Raw genomic sequence first — 25,374 nt, forward strand, 5'->3', positions numbered from 1 at the left:
CAGTTTCAGGCAACAAAGGGTTCTAAATTAACTAATTAAAGTCAGAAAACTAAGCTTGTTAACTTGAAGTTAGCACTTTTCAGAGATTTTAGAGACTTCGTGTTGTGAAGAAAACCAACTCAGAAGAGATAGCTTCTTTAGGCAATCTCTCCATCCGGTGAAGGGATGAAAAGAGAGAGGAATGGATCAGGCACAGGATCCTGTATGAGAAAAAGTTATCTGAATGAGACAACAGCAACCAGCAAACTTTCTCCCCGTCACACAGTTCACTTAGTGACCACTTCACCAGAACCATTTGCAATCACTAAACAAGGACTACTTTTGTATTAGTGGTTGTTTCGTTGTTGCTGTTTCAGCAGCCGACTGCCTCTTTATTTTTGTTATTGTTTGAGATAATTTGAGATGGGCAGCTATGTGCATTGAATAAATATTTTATTTTAAATGACCATATTAGGATGCACTTCTCTTTCAATGGCAGATATAAACATTTGACATGATTGGCTATCTTGAGACAATAACTACCTCATTTCGGTAGACAACCCAAACAAAAATCTGAAGAGATTTAGAGCTAAAAAGTAGGTCAAATTAAAAAAAACAACAACTCGGGCCTCCTGATTGACTTGACATCCATTCTGAAATAAGGGAGTAGCAGCAATGAGGTCATGTGACAGGAACAGCAAATTCTTGTGAAGAACTAAGCGAAGGAATGCATTTGAAACATTTCCCAGTAGCCAAAGCAAAATGACTGAAGACAACAATCCTGAATCAACAGTTTTAATTTACTGGGTAAATCAAAACATTTGGAATTATCTGCAGAGATAACCCTGTCAGGTTGAAGGGTGGAGAGGGGATTAGAAATATTGTTACTGAGATGCACTTTATGATTCAGTTGAATAATATGGAATGAGAGTGTAATCAAAGGCATGCCACTGCAAACATGTGAGTGGAAACAACAAAAAACATCGCCCTCTAATTATTTGTCATGTGTTTTCATAATGTGTATTAGGAATATTTCTCAGAAATCCAAATATTTTCATGTAATAAACATTTATGAAAAAGTATATACGACATTATTGCATGGCACTGATCATACAGTACATTTTCCCCATGGATTTTAGCATTATAATGGGGTCTATCCTTTAAATAGGTAATTTTACTATTCTGGTTTTCTAATTAATCATTTAATTGCCTTATTAAAATTGCGTATCTTACTGTATTTTTTTAAGCCTCATTTTTTTAAATTTACAATTGTCCTTGTATTGTTATATGATTGTATAACATTTTATTCCGGTCAGTTTGTGTGTGTATACTGAATTGAGCAACTTACATGGGACTTTTTCAAAAGATTAGTTTTGCTTATCAGCGTCTGAAATAAAATGACAAGTTCAGAATAAGGGTTTAAAACCAGTCAGCTTTTAGAGTCACTACTAAATTTGGGATATTTTCTCGTTTTCTGCTGAAGACGCATTACAAGTTAATGCGTCACAGGCCACAGGAATTCAGGCCTTAACCATATTGTGTAATTTGGAACAATTCCATTTTCCCTTTATGTCTTCTGTATCTTGATTTTATAATTTAAAGCTATTTCTTCTAAATTCTCTCAGGAAGATTTCCTGACAGAGCTTTACAAGGAAGCACTTAATCATGATGAAAAAGAAAAAGCGATGGTGGTGGTGTTTTGAGTTAAAGTATTGCAGGCTGATTCTGCTGTTTGCCGACTGCCAGCAATTTGGCAGTTCGATCCTAACCGGATCAAGTTTGATTCGGGATTCCATCCTTCCAAGGTGGGTAGAATGAAGATCCAGATAGTTGGGGGTGATATGCTGACTCTGTAAAATGCTTAGAGAGGGCTGTCAAGCGCTCTGAAGTGGTATATAATTCTAAGTGCTGTTGCTACATTTTAGAAGACTGCTTTTTTCCTAGCTTTAAAAATATATTTTTAGAAATGTACAGACAAAACTGCATTCTTCTACACGTCTATCTGTGCCTTTTTCACCAGCTGCAATTTTATATTTTTTTTAAAGAGATAAACATTTAAGGCAGCAGAAAAACATTCCTGCAGATATACTGTATTTCATTCAACAAAGGGTTTCCTTTCCTTTATTACTATTACAGTCCCTCACCCCAATAATCTTGCTGTGCATTATTATTTCCACTGATCTTCAGCTGCAACATACTGAATGTTTGGATGCACACAGTACATATAATGCCTCTGTGATTATTTAACATACCACAGACACTATCAAGTGCAAACAGAGATGTATAAGAAATATATTCCACATATATTGTATCAACCATTATTTCAGTTCCAATTAAGGTCCTTACAGCCTTTAACAAAAAACTCATTTTAGAGACCGATGTGTTTGCACTTCTTCAGAATTCTCAAAATACTGTTTCATATTGCTGGTATTTTCCTTATATCTGTTTTACAATATTTGAATCCCCAGGTACTATTGATAAGGGGTTCAGAGAGATACATCCAATGTGTGCATGGGTATCAAACTGGACTACCCCCCAATTCTGTCTGATGATGGAAGCTGAAAATATGTTATTAATTTATACTTTTGTGTGCATATAGATATTGAAGATGAGAATGGAAGGCAGAAGTGTGAAGAGTTATAATGGTAGGGGCCAACCCCAGCCTGGCCAGATAAGATAGCATCAGTCAGACACAATTTCTAAACTTAAAACTTCTAAAAGTGCTACAGAGCAAGTAGACATGCAGATTTTCCAGGGTAACAAAACACAGCACAAATAAACCCACAGTAGGTCAGGTCTCAAAACCACACAAATGACTTTTTTTGTTGTTGTTGCTTCTTTTCACTCTAAAAAGCTCCATAACCACTTTCAGTTCAACAAAACTGAAGGACCTGATTCTTCTGCAACAGTAAGACAGTATAATAAAGAGTACACAGCTTGTCAACTTTATCCTTGAATTTAAGTCCAGGTTCTCAGGGAGATAGAAGTTCTGCCTCTGATTTTTGCCCAGGATCTTCTCCAGGTCTACAACTTAAAGCTACATTATATAGTAACAATACAAAAGTAGAGGAAGGCAGTGAAAAAGCTTTTCTCATTATACTTCATCCACCCACAATTCTCTAGAGATTCCTATTTGCAGATCTGCAGTGCAAAGTTTTTAATATGATGGGCAGTCAGAGGGCTGCCATGGACTTTCAATGGCAGGTAGGCAGGCAACAAATAGATAAGGCCAGGGAAAATAAAGACTGTACAGGAAAAAAAGATGACAAGGAATTAATACAGTTAATCCTCAGATATATGCCAATTTCTCTCTTCTGCCCTGTTCTAAATTACCATTCTTAATTTGAAGAGGCTTCAAGACGTCATTTGGGTTTGTGCGTGCAACAAAATATATATGCAATATTTTATATTTGTTAAATTAATTTGTTGAATTAAATATATATTGTTGAATTAAATAACATATTTATGATTGTTGAATTAAATTGCACCTTTTTTCTAAAACAACAACAACAATAAGTATTTCTCTTTGCTGACTGGTTCACTCAATTGGATAGATTACAAATCAGATCTGTTGCTACAGAGAGGGCTTTCAGACTTCCCCCTTGTGCTCCAAAGCAACAGTAAGTTGAGGCATAAGTTGAACAAGTCCTATCCTGCTGGCAACAGCTTCATTGCCCTTTATATTCCAAACAATGTTTTGGACCAAAAAGTTGCTTTCTGTAGCTATTAGCAAAGATCACAGGGTAAGTATTTCAGCTGCACAATTACATTTCTTTGAATAAACAGTCCTTTCTTCCCATTCTCTGGATTTTGGCCTACTTCTATTTTCAGGTATATATTCATCTACAGAACTAATCATTTTCTAAAATCCCACTCAGCTCTTGCTTTAAGAAACCGGTCATGGGGCTGGATCTAGAGTTGCTCGTATCTAAACTACAGAACTGCTGTATAGGACAATATACTGTATTTGCCAAACAAATCCTCCATGCTAGTCAACCACAAGGGAAAGCAAGAAAACAAAAACTCAACTCATTCCCGGTAACTGGATTACATGGTTTTGAGCAAACATTCTAAAGCTAAAAATCTTACGGGAACACTTGGACCAAGTGAAGGAAATTAGTGGAACCTTGTGAAAGCATATTGTAATACATTAGGGTCAGATTGATTACTGTTTGTTGATGAAAACCAAAGTCTGACATCACATATAGTACAAAGCCACAACCCATGCCATACAAGACACAATGGGTGCACTCATACAACACACTGAGCCAAAATCAAATAAATCACTATTTAACGTGGTGCATGTACCAAGCCAAAGTTACTTACTCCCTCGTACCGTGAGGCTGTTCAGCTCAAAATAGATTAACACAAACAAATTGTTAATCCATTGTTGTGATTGGGTTGCAATGGGAAGATAGGATGGGAAAGACACACATGCACACATACGCACAACTTTGCCATAACAAAAAACACAGATAGTGAAAATAAGATCAATTATTACATTACAATAATATTTCTACTGCACAGGTCTATGGATCTTATAAACTATGCAGCAGCAGCTACAAGCAAAAAGGTGCTTTTAAGCTATGAGGGCCCCAAACAGGGTACATGCTGTTCCCATCTATTTTTATAATTTCTGACAAGCTTGGCCAGTTTCAGCTTGCTACTCTTCTCATACTTCCTAGTACTTTTCCACCTAAGTGCTATCACATCATCCAGTTCACATGGAAACTCAAGAGTTCTGCAGATTTCGTGTTTTGAGAACCATCTCTTGTTCTATCATTATTGCTAAATCTTCCTAAAAATCTTTATTCTAGTAGTTTTACACATGCTGCAAAAATTGAAATCTCCTAGAACAAGTCATTCTGCCTCTACATCCTATTTTGAATGCCTTTCAAATACTGCACCTCTGATACAGGTTCATTCCTACTTTCATACAAATACTTGACACAAAATGCTCTCTCTCTTACATACACACGCATTTATAAATGAATTAAAACAGTTATTAAACATATATATGACAGTTATATGGTAAAACTAAATAATACAGTAAACTTGCTTCTGAGATATGACTGGATTCCACTTATGTTCCCAACAACACTGATGCTTTTCCATTTTCATAGCATTTTCTCTCTGATTAATTTAAAATCAATATTAGGTTGCAGCTCATTTGTAAATGCTGCCCACTACTGATTTCCATGCCCCCCCAACCTAAGAATTTGTATCATCATCTCACTATAATTGGTTTTTCTGACTTCAACCATTTAGGTTAGAAGATAATCTCCTTCCATATAAAAAAATACTCCCTGTGTAATTCAGCGATATTAAACATTGAAGCAACTTTAACAGAGGGCGGAAATCTATTTAGTGTGAAAGTAATACCATTTCCTTTAACGTGAATTCTTTTAAAAATTACTCCATTGCAGTCTCATACACACATCAATGCTTAATGTTGATATCACGCTAAACCATAAATCATGACAAAACATAATGAACACATTCATGCAATATGTTTAGCCAAAGAACCTATTTTGTGGAGTAATACAGTATGTGAATCAGAAGACATTTATGATGTATATCCACAATGCATATCAACAAGGAGCAGCAAATTGGGTAGGAAAAATGCTAGTTTTGCAACTAGTTAGCTTTTTAAAGAGTTACTTCCTTTATGTGTCTATGTTAAATTATTGACTGTTTAAAAATTATGTATAATTTTAAATGGACAAATTAGTTTTAATAAAATTTGCCTTTTCTTCATTTTGGTTTTAAATCAAGGTAGAAAATCTAACTGTGTATTTAAATAATATATTTAAATTCAACTTTTTCATCATAAGCACATCTGTTCCATTTGACTTCATTAACCAAACATATCTAATGCTGCTCATAAAAACTTATTATCCATATGTGGCCTCTTTATCAGTGCATCAAACATTTTTTTAAGAAACTGAAGAATGGAAGAAAGTAATCACTCCAACATACATCACAAAAAGCAGCTTATTCAATAGTGTGCTGTCAAGTGGAAACCAAAATAATTTCAAACATTATGTTATTCAGGGCAGCTTGAACAATTAAAAAAAATTATAATTAAAGCATTGCCAGCAGCAACTGATTAAAAGAAAATGACAAGTGTATTCACATTTCTCACTACCTTCTACTCATTTTTATGACATGTATGCCAAATAATTAAATTACACTAATTTTCAAAGAAGTAAATAAGGAGAGACCCATCTTTAACAATGAATTATAGATTTAGGAAAGATTTTGAACAAACAACTTAACTTTTCACTTGAAGCCTTAATAAGGGGGAAATGAATGAACTCTTATATATCACATTATAAATAAAGGATAAGCAATTGATTATAGCTCCTTGTTGGCACCTAAAAAGAGCTGCTTTTTATTTTGCTTTTTTTTTTGTTAAACAACCTGAACCCCTGACTTCCAGAATGAGATGGATGCTCAATTTAGATTGTAGCATAAATTCTTCTTTATTAAAAAGAAACGACTCTGGCCCTTAGTTTGTTAAGTGAGAATCATCCTTCATATGAGTCTAATGTTCTAAAGATTCTAAATCGAAATGAATCATGGCTGTTTCAGACTTTGATGAAGACACTTCATCTCAAGTATTCTACTAAATTACTAGCACCATGGGGAATTATTAATGGACCATTTAAGCTTTTTTAAGATTAAAAACCAGCCATTTGAATTTAAAGTCTATTGCAAATGGACAGGATATTGAAATTGTAAGAGTTTCAGCATCAAATCTGAAAAGACTTTGAAAAGAAGATCTCAGTAAAAAATAACGTTTCACCCTGTGTCCTATTCACCAATTAGATCAGGGGTCTCCAACCTTGGTCCCTTTAAGACTCGTGGACTTCAACTCCCAGAGTTCCTCAGCCAGCAAAGCAAAGCTGGCTGAGGGACTCTGGTAGTTGAAGTCCACGAGTCTTAAAGGGACCAAGGTTGGAGACCCCTGAATTAGGTCACAGAAAGAAAAGCCATATAAGGTCCCATGTTTTTGGGAGGTCTGGGAGTAACTGCTTTTCTGGGTCACTATGGAGCAGCCTCTTCCCTCTTGATATTTTGGAGGTTTTTAATGACAAGAGTTGTTGTGGAGAACCTTCTCTTGATATTGTCATGCCACATTTATTTTCTATTTTTATTGTTTGCGGTTTTCTATTTGGATAGTATTGTTTTACTCTTTGTAGCTATTAAACTGTGAATGCTTTGCTTGGTATTTTTTGTATAGTCTATGTAGGCCGAAGAGTCTCTGGATTGTGTGGGTTGGAAATGTAGACATGAATACAGAAGCTGAGGAGCTATCTTGATAACAAATTGGACTCTGCTCAAATAAATCTTACCAAGCAAAGATTTTTTGTTTTTGTTTTCTAGCTGTACATTAATTGGGCGTAGGTATTTCATAGCATGATGGGTAAGTTTGTTTACAGGCATATACACTGTTTGCTTTCTTTCTTTTTGCAACGCCTGCAGCTTTTGTTGCTTTTCCCTAAAGCATGAATACATATTATAATCCAAAAATATTAAGCTAGAGGGGGAGAAGTCACCTGCTGTTCCTAACCTTATAGCTCTATGTGCATTCACATTTTAAAGTTCTTGAAAAATCTTGCTTCTAACGTGATTCCTTTTCATGTTGTTCTTAAGTCAAAAGAAATGAGTTCTTGATATAAATGTGGGACCAGGGGTGAAATCCAGCAGGTTCTGGAGAACCAGTAGCGGAAATTTTGAGTAGCAGCAGCAAATACCACCTCTGGCTGATCCCAGAGTGGGTTGGGAATGGAGATTTTGCAATATCCTTCTCTTGCCACACCCACCAAGCCAAGCCACGCCCACAGAACCAGTAGTAAAAAAAATTGAATTTCACCACTGGGTGGGACTCTGGATTTTATCATTGGCAAAACAAATATATTATGTAAACCAGTTTCCCCAAAACTCTGGATTGACTCTTAGAATTTCCAGCCAGCATGGCTATTGCTCAGAATTCTGGCACTTGAAATCCAGACATATATGGAGAGATAACAACCCAGATTGGTAAACAGTAATGATGATAAATAAAAATACAGACTTAACTCAGAGCAGTCGACCAACAACAAGTTGAAAGGATATAGGCCCAAAACATTCTGGAAATTGTTCTTCATTTCTAGACAAGCCTTTGGCTCTATATAACTTTGAGCAAATCTGCTCCAAACCCCTGAAAAAATAAACAAATGCTGCATTTTATAATCTAAATAATTTATGATAAAGATTGGGAAAAGATTATGGGAAGGTCAAGCACCTATAACGGCCAGACATATCTATATCAAAGATCAGGTAAACTTGATTAGAAAAAAATTATTAAGATCCGCCACTGTTTAAAAACATCTTCAGCAAAAGGAAAAATAGCAAAATTTACACGGTAAGATTTAAGTTTATATGGCATTTCACTGATAGGAGTCAAATTCAAATACTCCTTCCAGGCTAAACTTCTTATTCCAACTTTAGTTTCTTTGGATCTTCTCCATCTTCAGCTTTCTTTTCAGATGGTCTTTTCTTTAAGCCTTTCATTTTTCTTGTCTGCAGTTTATCCAGGTCCTGTTTCTGCATGTGAATCCGCCCATATTTGGTCCCAAAGACATCATGAGAGACATTTTTCTTCTTCTTCGGCTAGAAATACAAGAAAACACCCAATCTAGAATGACATTTCTTCAAAATGTAATCCTTATCCAATAACTTGGAGAATAGAAAATGTCCTTCCATTACAACTTAAATCTAATTAGTTAATTCATTATTTCAACTAATTTAAATTATTTAGGAGAAACAAAGCCATTGTATTGAAGTCTCAGTTGAGGACAAAATTGAATTCAATGCTTCCGAACTCTATTGCTTTCCAATGTGCCAAACCCTCCCAGAATTCTCATCAGGAGCCCTGTAGGATGGTCCACATATGAGGAAAGCACTCAAGTTAGAGAAAACTTGTTTAATTTGCAAAACCTCCAAAAACAATGATTTTAGGATTACAAAATTAGACTAACTGTCATGTCAGGTTAGCTCTTTATGATATTATCTAAACACATCCACAGAGAGCCAGTTTGGTGTAGTTAAGGCACCAGGCTAGAACTGGGAGACCATAAGTTTTAGTCCTGCTTTAGACACAAAGTCATTCTTTTTCAGTCTAAGAAGGCAGCAGTGGCAAACTACTTCCAAAACTTTGCCAAACTACTTCCAAAACTTTGCCAAAACCACAGGGATTAGTTCAGGCAGTTGCCCGGAATCAAGAGGGCATACATACAACGATATCCCTACCTCAATAAAATAAATTGTGACTACAAATAAGACAAACAGCAATCATTCCCAAAGTAGATTCAAAGGACATTTGTAATCTAAAATAACCCTTAAAGTACATTCAGAAAAATGGGGTAACACATATTAGTGGGTTTAATTAAGTAAATATAACTGTACAGAGTTGTAGTTCAGTTGTTCTGATCCACCAATAGGAAAAAAAATATTTTCAGTTATGTATCACTTTCAGTTCTGCACTTGGGTCACATTTTCCTGGCCTTAATGTATAAAGACTTGTCTACATACCTTGAGAGCTTTAGGTTGTTTTAGTGACAGCTTATACAGATCATCTGATGCCAAATGTGTTCTCCTTATCACCAAATCTAATGAGGGTCCCATATCTTCAAGTTCAATCCTTGGTATTTTACAACCAGACTTTTTCAATAACACCCTTGAAAATAGGACAAGGGGGAAAAAACTTGATTAATTCATCTGACATTCTGAATCCTTGTAGCCATCTTCCTTCTTCCAGACACTTCAGCATGACGAACAAATCATTCCTACGCAGTTCATATCAATATCTCACGCCAACATGCAAAACTATATCAGGTCTATATTAATAATATCAATGGAGAAATATTTACTAAAATCAAGTACTGTGTAAAAGATTTTGGGATCAGGACTAAGCAGAAAGGAGCACCCCACAATATGCCATAAATTTTGCCTCCCAAAGGAATATTAGCAGCCCTTTTGCCATAGATTCTTTCCGGAGAAACACTGTGCAGAATAATGGCCATACACTTTTGTTAGATAGAAAATATTGCTTCATTTACCATACAGGTAACATACTTCGGCTTATTTTGCAGAAAAGTATTTTGAGGTAAAACCTTCGTTTATAATGTCTTTTTTGGGCTATACAAGTAACCTTCAAAGGGAGCAATTTAATGAGATCAAATAGTGCCAAAAATATTATTAAAGAGGTTATAGAAAATAAATTAAAAGTATATATTGCAGGAAAAAAAATAACAGAAATACAACAACAATGCAGCTTGGATAAAAAAGAGAGAAAGAAAAAAATAGGGAGGGGCAACAGCAGGAATGGAGGAGAAAAGAACAAGGAAGATCAAAAATTGGTCAGCTTTGGATAAAGATGAATTGCCAGGGTTTGAGTTGAAACATCTAACTGGTTAATTAGATTTTAGTGTCTACATCTGGAAAGCAACATTACAACCAATGATAGACAAGCAAATATTTGCCCTGCAACCCATACAAGATTTCCTTTCTTTCTTCTCCTCCTTTATGCCTCCAAATCTAAAGTCTGGGTAGAAAAAAGAAAAGTTCAACATGATTCTGCTGTGTCTAGAAGATAGCTGGATACTGTCCTCACCTGTCAGTGTATGAGAGGTCATGAATTGGAATAGACATGGCAACAGGTCAGCCAATGGGGACTGTTTGGTGACCCAGGCGGCTCGGAGCCTGGGCATGGCTTAGGTTCACTGATCTGTATATATATGAGTTTCTTATATAAATGAATCCTGCTGAATTCTTTACTTGTGTGCTGGTTGGATTGCTGCAAACTCTAACATCACCACCATATGCCCATTTTACCACTGGCATCATTTAGTTCTGTCCCTTTATTTATACATACTCTCCCCATCTACTATTACAGCAATAGAGAAGTATGAATGACATCCAGTTGTTCATCAGTTTATTTTTGATCCATATTTAATTTCAAAACCAAGGACTCGGTGCAATCCAGTTTCCAAAATAGTAGCCTGATCATCTCATAATAGAAATGGATTGGTTGAAGGATATCTGAGTAATTTCTTCTCCATCCTTGTTGAAATTACACACAGAAATAACCAATTGTAGCCTAATAGAAGCTAGCTGGAATTAATATACTTTGACATAAATTAATTAATATTAATTCCTGATTAATATACTTCTTGGTTCATCAGTCCCAAGTCCCCCTGCACATACCAGTTGTTTAAAAAGATGCATCCAGTGCCACATTCTACCAAAGCTGTATTAATAAATATCAGACATGGCTAAGTTTGAAAAGAGATGTACCTGCCCATAAAAGGTAAACAATGTCTTCTCTGTATTTTGTCTTTCATCATTTGAAAGTAAAGCAAATTCCTTTTATAATCTTATCAGAAATCCTGTTCTTATTGCATCTGAATTATATTCCTGCTCATCAACACTTAGTAGATTGACAACTGCAGTTAATTTTGAGAACATCTGTGATATTAATTAAAACATTTAAAAATTTTCAACAAAAATTACTGGAATTTTCCTGTACTGTGCAGCCTATGAGTGGCAGCAGTTTCCAAAATCTTCAGACTGATACATATGTCTGATTTGTTATTTTCTCATTATTCTCTCCACTGAGATGGTTAGTCAACCAAGCATAATAAAATAGGTCTGATGTTATTAGATTATAAACACTGGTGATCATATACTCTGATCTTATGTTCCAACCTCCTTCTCTTATCTTATGAGACACACACACACACACACACACACACACACACAGAGAGAGAGAGAGAGAGACTATAATAAAACTTCACGCCCCAGACTTTGAACAGTTGCATAGTCACATGAAACTCAGTTTTTATGATTGGATACTATACAGGATTCAAAAGGAATTCTCAAAGTTCGGGATATTCCAGATATGGCCATGTTGTATGAAAAATTCTGAAAGTTTGTCTCAGTATGTAATGTAATGTTTTATATTCACAGAAGACAAGTGGCCCTAATATTCGAAACATATTACAAAACTTAAGACATATGTATGTGGGTCACAATAAACCTGAACTGATATCATAGCAAAGCAGAGGGAATTTGAGATCAACAGTTTGATCCTGTTTGTAACAGTTTGTAAACAGCTCTTGTGTCTATGTTCAGCTTTTGCAGAAATGTAAATGTAAAGGATAGCAAAATAGGGAGATCAGTATTCAACAATCACTGTATTCCAAACCTTGAATTGCTGAAGATAACAATATGAAGCTAACAGTTATTCTATAACAATCCAAAATAGATAATTAAATCTAGATAAACCTTCAAGAGTAGAATACAGTGGGGCTTTACTGCAAAGTAGGTGACATTAAGCTGTGTTAGCACAGTAAAGGTTAATGAATATTAGCACAGTGGGAGGGCAATACTGACAAAACCAATCGCAACTGGATAGTTTGAACCACAAGGAATATTGTAGAAACAATAGGGTACCTCCTGGTTAAAAGGGAGAGCACTTTAGTGGGTGTTTTCTGGGGAAATCATGATTTTTGCGTTTCATGTGTACATGCACTTTGCTAGTGCTGAGAATCCATAGTTTTTATCAACATGTTTAGCTTGAAAATAAAATCTCCAAGTACAATTCATATACCTGTAACATTATGTTTCTTCTAAGTAGATGAGGATTTTAAGTAACATTTTAATTGGGTCTTCAGCCATTTCATACAGACAGCAGGTGTACCACACAATGCAATACTTTATAATCTGTGGGATAATACCTTGGGAAGCCAACCTGAAAGGATGAAATTAGACTTTTTCCCATTAAAACGCCTCTCCTACAGTGCTCTAATCCAATCATGCACAAACACACCGCATCTCTAGTTCTAGTCAGTGTGTGACTGCACGTTGTGGCACATATCCAACCATCACACAGACTTACTTGTAACTTCTCATATAGATCTTTTCATCCACTGCTGTGAAATGTAGAATATGTTCTAAGCCAGCCAGACGAATATTGGGCACAACGGGGCCTCTGAAAAAATCTAAAGGGCAGAAAAGAGCAAGAGTCGGTTTTTAAAAGGTGGTCCAAGGATGCCTGGGATCCCGCAAGACCCTCTTCGGGGTTCGCAAAAACAAAATGATTTGCCAGATATTGAAGATATTTTATTTATTTATTTTATTTTATTTTATTTGCATTTATATCCCGCCCTTCTCCGAAGACTCAGGGCTGCTTACACTATGTCAGGCAATAGTCTTCATCCAATTGTATACTATATACAAAGTCAACTTATTGCCCCCCAACAATCTGGGTCCTCATTTTACCTACCTTATAAAGGATGGAAGGCTGAGTCAACCTTGGGCCTGGTGGGATTTGAACCTGCAATATTGCAGGCAGTTGCTGTTAATAACAGGCTGCATTAGCCTGATGAGCCACCAGATTGACAAACATCTAATAATGTGACTCTTCTGATTATTCTTTTGATTAGTTTTTTTCATGAAAAATATGTTAATATCTACTGGATTTAATATTATTTTTCCAAGATTCAATAGCAAGCTTAATTTTTCATACGGCAAATATAAATAAATATAACTCATACAAAAAAGAAAAAGAAGCAGCTTTTTCGGGGTCGTCCATCATTTTTAAAAATGGAAAGGGATCCTGAAAGCAAAAAAGTTTAAGAAACAGGTCTGTATGACACTAGCAGGTTAACTCAAATGGCTTACCAATTAGAAGGCTTTTTAACCTTCTGTGTTCCTCATCAATGTCAAAAGCATCTCCTGCAAATATCAGCATGGGCTTTGTTCCCTCCGGACACTTGCTGTTCTATTATAAAAATTAAAAAGATTAAAGAAAAAAAATGGTTGGCAGAGGACCAAGAGAAGGAGAAAAAGTATCCCAGAAGACCTATCACCAGGTCACTTACAACAGGAACAGACTTGCTGGGTAGACTTTGCCAATGTTGACTGGCAGCTCAGATGTTTCTTTTTTGGATATGTTGGGACTACACTCCCAGCTGTTCTCTGCACTAACTGAGATTTCTGGAAACTACAACCCAACATATTTAGTGGGCAAAATATTTAAATTTAAAAAGACAATTAAACAAGCAACCCAACAAATTAGGCATTTTAAAACTATTCTTTAATGTGCTCATAAAAACTGAAATGACAGGCACTGTATTAGAAGGATGTTTCTTCTAAGACAGGGTTCTCCAACCTTGGCAACTTTAAGCCTGGAGAACTTCAACTCCTAGAATTCCCCAGCCAGCTTTGCTGGCTGAGGGATCCTGGGAGTTGAAGACCTCCAGGCTTAAAGTTGCCATGGTTGGAGACCTCTGTTCTAAGACACTGCACTGTGATATGTAAATTTACTGCCTAAAAACAAAGCAGGTGCTCCTATAGTTACATATGGTTAAAAATAAGTTTCAATATAGGCCGACTTAAGCTGCTGAAACCAATTTGATCTTCTAAGTTTTTATTTAAATCAGGTGACAGCACCACTGGTAAACACTGCTCTGGGAACGTCAGCCAAAAGTAACAGCTTAAATATCCAGGAATTCTTGGAACCAGTAGAGCAGCTGATGGTGTCAATCAAAAGCAGTAACCCATCACAGCTGGCTGGACTTGACTACTCAATTTCAAGCCACCTGGACTGTAGCAAACTACAGCTTCTTCACTGATAATCACATCACCCAAGTTTAAAAAGCAGAATCCAGTGAGAACAATCCATGGGAAAAGCTTCCTGGATAAAGATATACTCTTTCACAGATTATAGTCACATTGAGTTTCAAATAGTATCCCCGATTTTTCTGTTTATATCAGTTTAAAAGCGTTCGTGTTTACTGCAAAATTAAATTGTCAAGAAAGACTAATCCAGGCAGTTATCAATGCTGACTCAAAGGTACAAATAAATAAATATGATCAAAATACATTACAAGTGGTCCTTGGTGCTGAGCTTGCTTGTTTTCCTACAGATGATTCATTACCAAAATTAGGTAACATCATCAGTGCTAGCAAGGAACATCTGCAAGAAAACAAGCAAGCTCAGAGAACACCAAGGATGTCAATTCTGAGCTACAAACGTTCTCCTTTATTAGTACATTAAAAGATTGATCAAACAGCAATTTAGAAGCAACAATCAGAGAGAAAAGAGATACACCTCCGACAAATATCACCAGTAAGGAACTGGTGATACTTCAGAATATGTTACCTTAATACCTTATGTTACCTTAATATCTTTGAGGGCAACAAACTTCTCAATGCCCAGTTCAATCATATCCAGAATATGATAGTCATACATACGACCTTCCAAAAAAGAGTGAAAGATAATTAAAACGTGTCTTTTTACAATGCAATACATTTCCATTTTAGAAATCAATCCCCTTTTTATGGTACATGGCTTATACATATAGTAAGTTTCTAACAAATACAAATCTTCATGCATCTTTACGATACCTGTGAAAACATAGCGTTCATATGTTTTTTCTTTAAAAATTAGAAAGTATTAGAAGACCTGACAACTAACATAACAAGACTAACACCCTCTTTTTCCTCACTTGACAATCCAGCCCTTGCTTATCAATGGAGACTGAGTGGAGCAAGTGGCCAGTGTTAAATTTCTGGGTGTTATCATAAAAGAGGACCTGACCTTGGGCACTCACATTGCAGCACTGGTCAAAAGGGCCCAGCAAAGATTATACTACCAGAGACTTCTCAGAAACAACAACTGAATGAAAAACTGCTGATGACCTTCTACCACTGCACCATAGAGAGTATTTTAACTTACTGCATCTGTGTATGGTTTGCCAACTGAACAGTATCCAGAGGGTTAACGTCATTGCCCAGAGGATCACTGGTTGCCCTCTCCCTTCCTTGGAAAACTCTATAGCTTCCGCTGCCTTAAGAAAGTTCAAAACATTCTTAAAGATATATCTCATCCTGGACACCCTTTTTTTTGAACTTTTACCATCTGGCAGACGGTACAGGATAATAAAAACAAGGACAAATAGGCTGAAAAACAGCTTCTATCCCAGGGCACCAGTAACTGTATTGAATTCTACTGTATAGTGCAATATTAATGCAATACCAGTTTTCAATTCAATTGTATAGAATGTGAAGGATATGTGTTTGTTTTATTTTTATAATTATAATGTACACTGAAGATGGCATTTAATTTTGTTGTACAATACAATGACAGTAAAGTAAAGTAAAGTAAAGTAAAGTATATAGTGAGTTAGTTACACTATGAGCAAACCATACTTGCCTAGTCCGCATTGAGCTAATCAAACAAATAACATTATGGCTTATTGTTACATGATAGAGAAACTTTGATTCCAGACAAAGTTAGCCAAGCAGAAGTATCAAAGCCTATCTGCACTGGTTGTAACCCTGTAAGAGATGAGCTTGTATCAGGTGGCCTTGACCACAATTCCTCCGCTGACCCTTTTCTTTAAATTCCATCTATTTGGCTCAAGACAAGAACAGGCTTGTTTTCCCACACTGAGAGGCTCTTGATCTACTTTCTCCAATATACAATAATTATATAAATAAAACCCAGACACATTACCTAGGGTCAAATTATTAGGCCTCTTCTTGCTATGAGATCCAAACAGGAACAAAGAACAATCGGACTTCTTGGAAAAAAATTCCTAATAACAGAACACGGAGGTTTAAATATATTGAAATGTTTTGCAGAAAACAACACAAAACCAGCTTTCAAGGCATAATTTGAGAAGAGCGAGCAGCTATTACACCACTGTAAATCTTGCCAAAAGAGAAGACTCCATTACAATTCTCAATTCCGTTTCCACCCTCTCCTTGTTTAGCAATCACATTCTGATCTCACAACTTGGTCATTAAATGACATGGTTGCTAAACAAACATGGGACAGAGACACGGCAGAGAACACCAGCTGCTGCTGTCTCATTCAGATAAAGTTCTCATACAGTATTCTGTGCCTGACCGGTTTCTCCCGTTTTTTTGTCCCATTGTAGGATGAGAAGTTATCTTTTCCTGAGCTGCTTTTCCCTAGCATCACGTTAACAAGTTCAGCACTGTGACTTTAATTAGTTGATAAGAATGATCTGCTGCCTAAATCAGAGGTGTCAAACTCGATCCCATTGCTGGCTGCGTCGGGATTTTGTTTGCCCTTGGGGGGCCAGGGTGGGCACGGTCTGGTCATCGTACCTAACTGGATGGGCGCGGCCAGTCCCAGGGTGGCAGGGGCTGATCCCTCAGTGTCTCCGGGATGGCCTGAGGGCCAACTCCATGGCCTATTGCAGGCCGGATGCAGCCCACAGGCTGTGTGTTTGACACCCCAGCCTAAACTGACCAGACCCTAAATCAGTTTCACACTGAAGACTCCGGTTGTGTAGCATCATAAAGGCATGCATTGGTTGGAAAATGCTTTTTTAAAACTACTGTTTATTATAGTTGTATTTGCAAATGGTTGCTAACCAATTACTAAATGAACAGTGGGTGTAAAATGAACTGATAATGCTACCTAGTATAGTAATGAAATGTCAGCAAGAAAATAACTGAGCTCAGAGAGCACTCTGAGCTATAAATATTCTCTTTTATCAGTAATCTGTCGAGTACTCTGCATCAAAATCAGCAAAAATCAGCCAAGATTTTGCAGTTATCTTTTTTCAGAAATTCAGAAAGATTAATTGAATAGAAAGTGTTATCACAATATACTATTTATAAAACACCCAATACTGCGTTCCCCCCCCAAAATCTGACAGAACTCTATCGCATTCCAGTTCTTTCTGGGTTAACGTAATGACAGCTTCACACTGAGAACAAATTTCTCTCAACGTCTTTACAAGAGAATACACTGACCTCAGGGTAAGTTATAAACCAAAACAATAGGATTATTGTTCCTTTTTATTCATAACTGTTCCACACCCATAATGTAACCCACAGAGGAAAAAAATATGTAAAAATAATATTCTCATTTTTTAGCTTATAATCAAAACATATTCTGCTTTCTCAAGCTATATTATGTTTCTATAAGGCCTGGAAGCTGTTCTTAAGCCTTAGAAAATATTTTTGTGGGGAAAATAGGAGGCAGAAATATTGGGCATGTTTGCTCTCTTCAGTTGACCTAAATAGAAATGTAAATATTTTAAAAAGCTGGATAAAAATATAATAACAATATCATATGCTGGTAAATGCAAAAGATCAGCTATCTTTTCTGCGACAGAGCCATCTAGAGGTACTAGAGAACTTAGAAAATACCGTAACTAACAGCAACTTCATTTTACTTGTTTCTATAGCCCAATTCAAGCTATATCAAGCTAACCATCACAGTTTGACTGAAAAAGAGCATAAGCTTAGGAAATCTAGAAATCATTGCTTTCAGCTTAAGCTAGATATCCTGTGACCCACCGGGTCATCTCATTTCAGAGGCATTTCCTCATCAGATTCCTCCAAATCTTCAATTGATTCCTGCCAGCTTCCCACAGGACTGAATAGAGACAGACACATGAAAGAAAAACAATGGAAGGGCTTCTAATGTATAACCTTCACTGGACTTCAACATTCTGGGAGATATTCAGATAAATCTGCTTTGAAAATAGTCCATTTTGAACAGTGTAGCATGAACATCAGGAGTTGACCACAGGAAATGTTTTACAATGTTTTATTACATTATAAACAGTTGGGTGATAATTTTTATGTCAGGTTTTATAAAAGTTTTCAATTTTATAACTTTTACAAATTCCATGGGAGGCCCAGATTTTAGCTAAATTGTCTAAGTTAGCTCACGTGAGATACCTTCAGAAATTGTTGCCCTATGCCGCACCATTTTGCCCAGTTAAACGTTACAGCAACAAGAATTTTAGTAGTATATAGATAAAGAGTCACTTAATTCATTCAACATTTATGTCATTCAGATTGTGATTAATCCTGGCATGTTTGAAACAACTCATAGTTAGTATTTAGAACTGCTCTGGATTCAGATGACAAGTTAATCATAGCTTTAAAAAAAATCCAAAATGTTCAAACAGTTGTAGCAGAAGATATGCAATAGGCAGTGGCTGTTTTACAACTATTTGTTTCCAGCATTGTAACTAACCTCCTTCAGCAGTTCCTCTCTCAAGATGCTTTGAACTCAATTTCAATCATTTCTCTTAGAAAGGAAGAGTTGTAATCCAAACCCTCTTAGTGACATCAGACAAGAGAGCGCTAATTTAGCACAATGTTGGGGATAGCCAATGCAGACTGGATGTTGTATAACCAAATTAAATTTCACGATTCCAGAAAGTGTTTGGATCTATTTTTCTATCTCACATACATAAGCCTAAACCTAATACTCACCAGAGAGGACTGGTCTTCAAAGGGCCTTGTAATATTCTTTCTGAAACAGATTTTTTAAAAACTCGTAAATACCTGCTTTAACCTACCCGCAAACCTACCCTCCCCAAAAAACCCTACTTGGTTCATATTATATGCTAAGTAAATCATGGATGCTTCCTCCTGTAGCTTTCTAGTTAGCAGATAGTAGCCATTAGAAGAAGCCAATGGTTCTTCTAGCATGGTTTAGTATGATGTGCAAACTGATCTAAAGTAAAATGCTGCTGCTTTTCTTACCTGAGAACTGCGATGCCATTCATTTTTGATGCTGTTCATCAGGACTACCTTATCAATTCATACAGCAAAGAATTATCAGCAAAGAATTTGTCTCCAGTTTCTGATATACCGCTTCCAAATATGGGGGGTTCTCTTTCTATTACTGCTTCCAACACAGAGCTATCACTCAGTACTATACAATTCTTTGGAAAAGTATTTGTGCTGTGACAGAAGGCCCAGGCACATACCCTCCAGGTGGATTAGATCCCAAGCTTTTCAGTCAGCAGAGCCAATAAAAATTCTGTATATAGCTAAAAAGCATTAGATTAGATAAGGCTAGTACACATCAGATGATTTGCCTGGTTACATACACTTTCTATTGTGCAGCGTTTTATAGATATTTTTTGCCTCCCTCAACTACCACATATACTTGCGGTCTGCCGATAAGCTGACACTCAAACGTTAAACCAAAATACCATGAAAAGTATGCCTCTTGTGGATAAGCCAATCCTTAACATTTTCTTATGTATAATTGGTTTATCTGTGGTGGTACATTTTCCTGGTATTTTGATTAGACATTCAAGTGTTGAATTTCTGTAATATATGAATACCATACTGCATTATACTCGCAAATAAACCCAACCCAGTTTTGGGGAGAGGTTTTGGAACCTAAAACCTACTTTTCATAGGTTGTACTGGTTGATAAACTAGGGTGCATGTATGTATAATTATGTGCATGCATATTAGTATGTATTTGTGTGTGTGTGTTTGTGTGCGCATACATATAAGTTAAATTATGCAAAGAATTCAACAAGCATATTTTATACTTCTTTTTAAATTGTTAAAATAGCTGGACCTTCTCCGAAGCTTTAGAAACTGTTCCTGGTTATTTCTGCATACGGATTTCCTTCATTTGGAAGAAAGTAAGAGATATGGCTGTTTTAACAATTTTAAAACACCTCTTTCAACTGTTTTGCACAATCCTATTATGATGTGTGAATGTACATGCATATGTATGTGCCATTCATATATATACAATATACCTGTGTTTCCCCAAAAATAAGACCGGGTCTTATATTAATTTTTGCTGCCAAAAATGCATTAGGGCTTATCTTCCGGTTAGGTCTTATTTTTGGGGAAATACAGTATATATACACACATATACCAAATGCCACGTAGATCTGTATCACATTTAAATACCATAGAAAAATACACCAGCAATATATCACTTACCTTTTATATAAGACAGCGAAGGGCTTTTTCAGGGCATACTATAAGAAAAGAACACTTAAGTTTAGAAGTCACATTTAACAATGTGAATCTTCAAATGTTTCAAATAAAAGGGAATATATTTGTTTACATCAACTTAGAACAAATAAAGCCTAAATCAATGAGTGCCTAAAGAACTTCACCAGGCTTTAAGCTCACTAACAGATTTCCAGTAATTTCCATTCAACAGGGGTGAAGTGCTCCTGGTTTGGACCGGATCACCTGATCCGGTAGCAATGGCAGCGGGTGGTTCGGTGAATCTGTAGCAAAAATCCCTGTGCCCCCCTCCCCCCCCGGCTGCAGCTGAGCTGCACGATTAACAAAGGATTTTTTTTTTACTTTTAAAAACATTTTTTCTTCAGCCAAAAAAAATGCTTTTGAAAGTAAAAAAAAAAGCCTCTGATGATCATGCTGCTCAGCTGGGATCGTCAGAACCCTTTAAAAGCATTTTTTCTACAACCTCTTCGGCTGAAAAAAAAGCTTTTAAAAGGCTCCTCTGGCGATCCCAGCTGAGTTGCCTGGTTGCCAGAACCCTTTTAAAATGCTTTTAAAACCCTTTAAAAGCTTTTTTCCCTCTGGCGATCCCAGCTGAGTTGCTTGATCATCACAGGCTTTTAAAAGCATTTTTTACAACCTCTTCAGCCGAAAAGATTGTAGAAAAAATGTTTTTAAAAGTAAAAAAAAAATGTTGGCCATTCCCACCCAGTCACATTACCCCACCATCAGCAAGCCACGCCCACAGAACCGGTAGTAACATTTCACCCCTGGGTCTACCTCCAATAGCAACATTGAGGAACAAGTACTGTCATCTCACTACAAAGGTTTCATCTGAATCAGATCAATTACATTTTCCCACAATGGTGATGGAACAGCAGCATTATGTTAACATCTGGTATCCTTCGCTGTTGTCCCCTTCTCATATCCTGAGGATTTTATTAAAACAGATGACACTTCACTATTGGAAGTCACTTTCACCCCACCCTTGCCAAATTGGGGAGTCCTTCTGACAGAGCAGTGGTGGTATTCAGCCGATTCTATCCAGATCAGGCAAACCGGTAAGGGCGACTGCAGGATGCCCCACCCACCCATGCAGATGTCATGATGTCACATTTTTTTCACGTTTTCGAGTTTCTGTGCATGCGTGGAAGGCCTTGCGCATGCGTGAAGATGGTGCTTGCTAGCGGAGCACGCGTGCACACACACATATTTGTGAACCTGTAGGGAAGGTAAGTGAATACCACCCCCGTGACAGAGTGATAAAATGACCTCTCAGCTTCATGGAAGGTATCCTCCTCTGGAATGTTTTAAAATTGTTTTCCTTTTCCTTTCCTTGTTTTAAACCTACTTTTCTTCCTCCAGCTCTAACACAAGGATCTGCTTATAATGGAACCCTTAAAGATAAGCGTCCTTGAGCCCTCAAGATGGAAATCGAAATAAGTTAAGTGAATACAGATATGTTTAGGAAGGCAGAGAAGGGGGAATGAAGAGACAACACTGAAAAAGTGTAGGTCTCCTTTATAACCCGTGTAAGGCTCCATGCAGTCTAGATTTGGACTTCTAGTCAACACAATTCCAGTATCAGTAACAAAAGTTACCATTCCCACAAATTCCATAAATAAATAAGACTACTAGAGGACATATCTCTTTTATTGTCTTACAAGGAAAATAAGACAAAAAACCAGAACACAAACAATTAAAAATCAAATGCTGAGATTTAAATGACCGAATTCTTACTTCATTGTGTTCCCGATTCTGGTAATAATGCTGTAACTAATTCTTCTTCAGAAGAATTAGTTACAGAAGTCCGTGAAGGCTTGAAGAAATGTTAACAATTTAAATCTTGAGTCTTAAGTCTTGTGGGTCTGGGGCCACAAAAGATATTTAAAGGGAGTTGGTGGTGAAAAAAAAGGTTAAGAACCAATGTAAGATTTACATTGTATATTTTCTGGATCCAATTCCCAAAGCAGTGCCATTACTTTTGCAGAAATTTCTAAACATACTTACAATATTTTTGAGTACTTCTGCTACTGTCAAACTTGCATTTCCTCCTTTTATGAGCATTGCATTTTTGGTGTTTTCTGTCAGTTTAGGCTCTCTTTTTTCAAGAAATCTTTTGGCTCTCTTTGTTTTAGGCTTTCTGCCATGAAAACAAACAAACAAACGAACAAATAACAAATGAAATTTCACAAAATATTTAATCAAGATCTACAATGTTATTATTTTATTTAGTACTTCTAAATGCTGCCCATCATAAAATCGTAATATGACAATTTATAAAAAATCCAGACATGATATAATCAGCACCAGAACATTATTGATACAAACTGAATCTATGAATGAAAAGAAAAAATGATATCCAATGCATCTGAGAAAGACTACCTGCCTCTCAGCATGATCCACTGAAATGAGGCATCCAGAAGTCTGAAAGATTAGCCTGATCCATACCAGGTTGCCAAGGCTGGGTTTTTGATCCTGTCTGGATGTTTAGGTTTTTATTTACATTTTTATAAGCTTTTTATAAGTATGCATTAAATGGGTAAAACCCAACCTTGGGTTATTGACTATGAGACTATTTCGTTTACCAATTGGACAGAAATTATCTGAAATTACAATCTCCAATTCATTCTCAAGAATTGGGCAAAATAAAGTTGAATATTTTTATTCCTCCTCCACAGCCTAAGCTTTTATTTCTGCATAGGGAAAGAAAGAAAATGGAAGGCTTATTCACATTCTTTCCATGCCTGCCAATAATTTAATTGTTGCTTTCTATTTTAAAGCAACATACATTGCTTATATCTCTGGAATAGACAATCTAAGTGTTTGAAAAATTAAAACCAAGTTGCAATATAATTCATGGAATCTCTCCTTTCTGAGCAATGTTTTTCTTCTCTCCATCTAAGTTACTCCATAATCACACTGCAAAGATGAAAAACAGCATATCTTATCTTGGTTTGTTGTAGTACTTGCCCTAGGTACTACACACCACATCATCTCTTCATTCCTCGCCCCATTTCACTCAGTAAAATAGTACAACTATACATCAACTGCTTCAGGATTCCTCTTTTGAGAGTTGAAAAAATAATTCCCTATCAGAACTACCACCTCTCTCTCCAAGAATATTACTAACTTTATTTAATATACCCAATGAATAAAATAGAAGCCAAATTTGTAATCAGCCAAATAACAGCATGGAGGGTTTGAAACAAAGCAGGAAACAAGCAACTTGTCAGATTGTAACTACTGTATTTTGTATCTGTCTGCTGTACAACTGGCACATACCCCAAAACATGGAGAGGCATACCATATGTGTACCACTGGTAGTAGCATCTACCAAATAAACATTAATTCATTTCACTTCATTTGAAATGTAACTGCAACGTCTCAAGAGAAAACACACAACACCTTAACGCGAAAGTTTTAAAATTAAGAAACGTTCCTTAATTATAAAAAAAACTGCAATTTAGCTGCATCCCAACAAGAAATGCACTGTTTCCTCTTATTATATAGTGCAATGATTTCTTTTTTCTTTTTTTAAAATCCGTTTCAAGATACTTAGTGATTTTTTCCCGCAAAGCCTATTATTAGTGAACATCGACGGAATTGTAGAGCCACACCAGGTCGGGGAAAACTGATCGCTGGCTGGTCATTTTAGACCGATATATTTAGGCTCATCTACAGCCGAAGATAAGCGGCGTGAGTTCGGAATGCCCCGTAAAATCTCATGCCAAGCTTAACCGCAAAGCTAAAACCGGCTTTTTCTTTTTTTCCCCCCGCACCTACTTGATAAAAGGCTGCGCATATCACTTACGAAGTACACAAATGCTTTCCCCCCCTCTCTTATGAGGCCAGAAATGCTTTTCATTTAATAACCTCAAAGGAAAAAAAGGACTCAAAACGGACCAGTGCTGAAAACCCGGTACTTACACCACACGATCTAAAGGATCCATCTTCCCGGTCTAGGATAGCTAGATACACCCACGTGGACCAGACAAACTGAGGCCACCGGAAAGAGTTATAAAAAAAGAAATCACGTTGTGATATCATATCCGCCGCGATTTGAACATAGAGATAGAAAATGAAGAAACCCCCCCCCCCCGAAGCGGTGGCTCTTGAACAGAGCTCTCCAAACATGGCAACTTTAAAACTTACGGACTTCAATTCTCAGAATTCCGCAGCCCAGCATGGCTGGCTGAGGAATTCTGGGAGTTGAAGTCCTCAAGTCTTAAAAGCTGTCCAGTTTGGAGATCCCTGTTCTTGAAGATGTTATATACTTCAGGCAGCCCTCGACTTTTATTTTATTTTATTTTGTCACAACAGTATATACAAACATCAACATAAACAATAATTCATCATGAGAGGAAAAGTATATGTAAGTAAAAGTATAAGTAAAAGTATGCATATAATACTATAATGAAGAGAACAATAGGACAGGAATGGTAGGCACTTTTGTGCTCTTATGCACGCCCCTTATAGTCCTCTTAGGAATGGGGTGAGGTCAATAGTAGACAGTTTTTGGTTGAAGATTTTGGGGTTTTGAGTAGAGACTATAGA

At 36.5% G+C, this 25,374-nt stretch overlaps 1 protein-coding gene across 1 annotated transcript; it reads right to left on the reverse strand.

The window, feature by feature from the left end:
- Positions 1-8,209: 8,209 nt before the first annotated feature.
- On the reverse strand, positions 8,210-24,868 carry RPF2 (ribosome production factor 2 homolog). Its single transcript, XM_058173929.1, has 10 exons — positions 24,748-24,868; positions 22,828-22,960; positions 20,788-20,825; positions 19,303-19,342; positions 16,550-16,631; positions 15,212-15,288; positions 13,711-13,810; positions 12,926-13,028; positions 9,559-9,703; positions 8,210-8,637 (listed from the first exon to the last, which is right to left on the reverse strand). The coding sequence occupies exons 1-10, from the start codon at positions 24,768-24,770 to the stop codon at positions 8,461-8,463; spliced, it is 918 nt and encodes a 305-aa protein (XP_058029912.1). The 5' UTR covers positions 24,771-24,868; the 3' UTR covers positions 8,210-8,460.
- Between the last annotated feature and the right edge of the window lie 506 nt (positions 24,869-25,374).

Source organism: Ahaetulla prasina, chromosome 1, assembly GCF_028640845.1.
Source record: "Ahaetulla prasina isolate Xishuangbanna chromosome 1, ASM2864084v1, whole genome shotgun sequence".
NCBI lineage: Eukaryota > Metazoa > Chordata > Lepidosauria > Squamata > Colubridae > Ahaetulla > Ahaetulla prasina.

Bases quoted from the DNA above. Each gene is read 5' to 3' on its own strand.
- RPF2 (XM_058173929.1), bottom strand. From the start codon at position 24,770: ATGGATCCTTTAGATCGTGTGGT. The intron at 16,632-19,302 runs GTGAGTATTAGG...TTCTGTTATTAG, and splicing joins TTGAAGACCAGTCCTCTCTG to GAATTTTTTTCCAAGAAGTC. The intron at 8,638-9,558 runs GTATGTAGACAA...TTGTATTTCTAG, and splicing joins AACAACCTAAAGCTCTCAAG to CCGAAGAAGAAGAAAAATGT.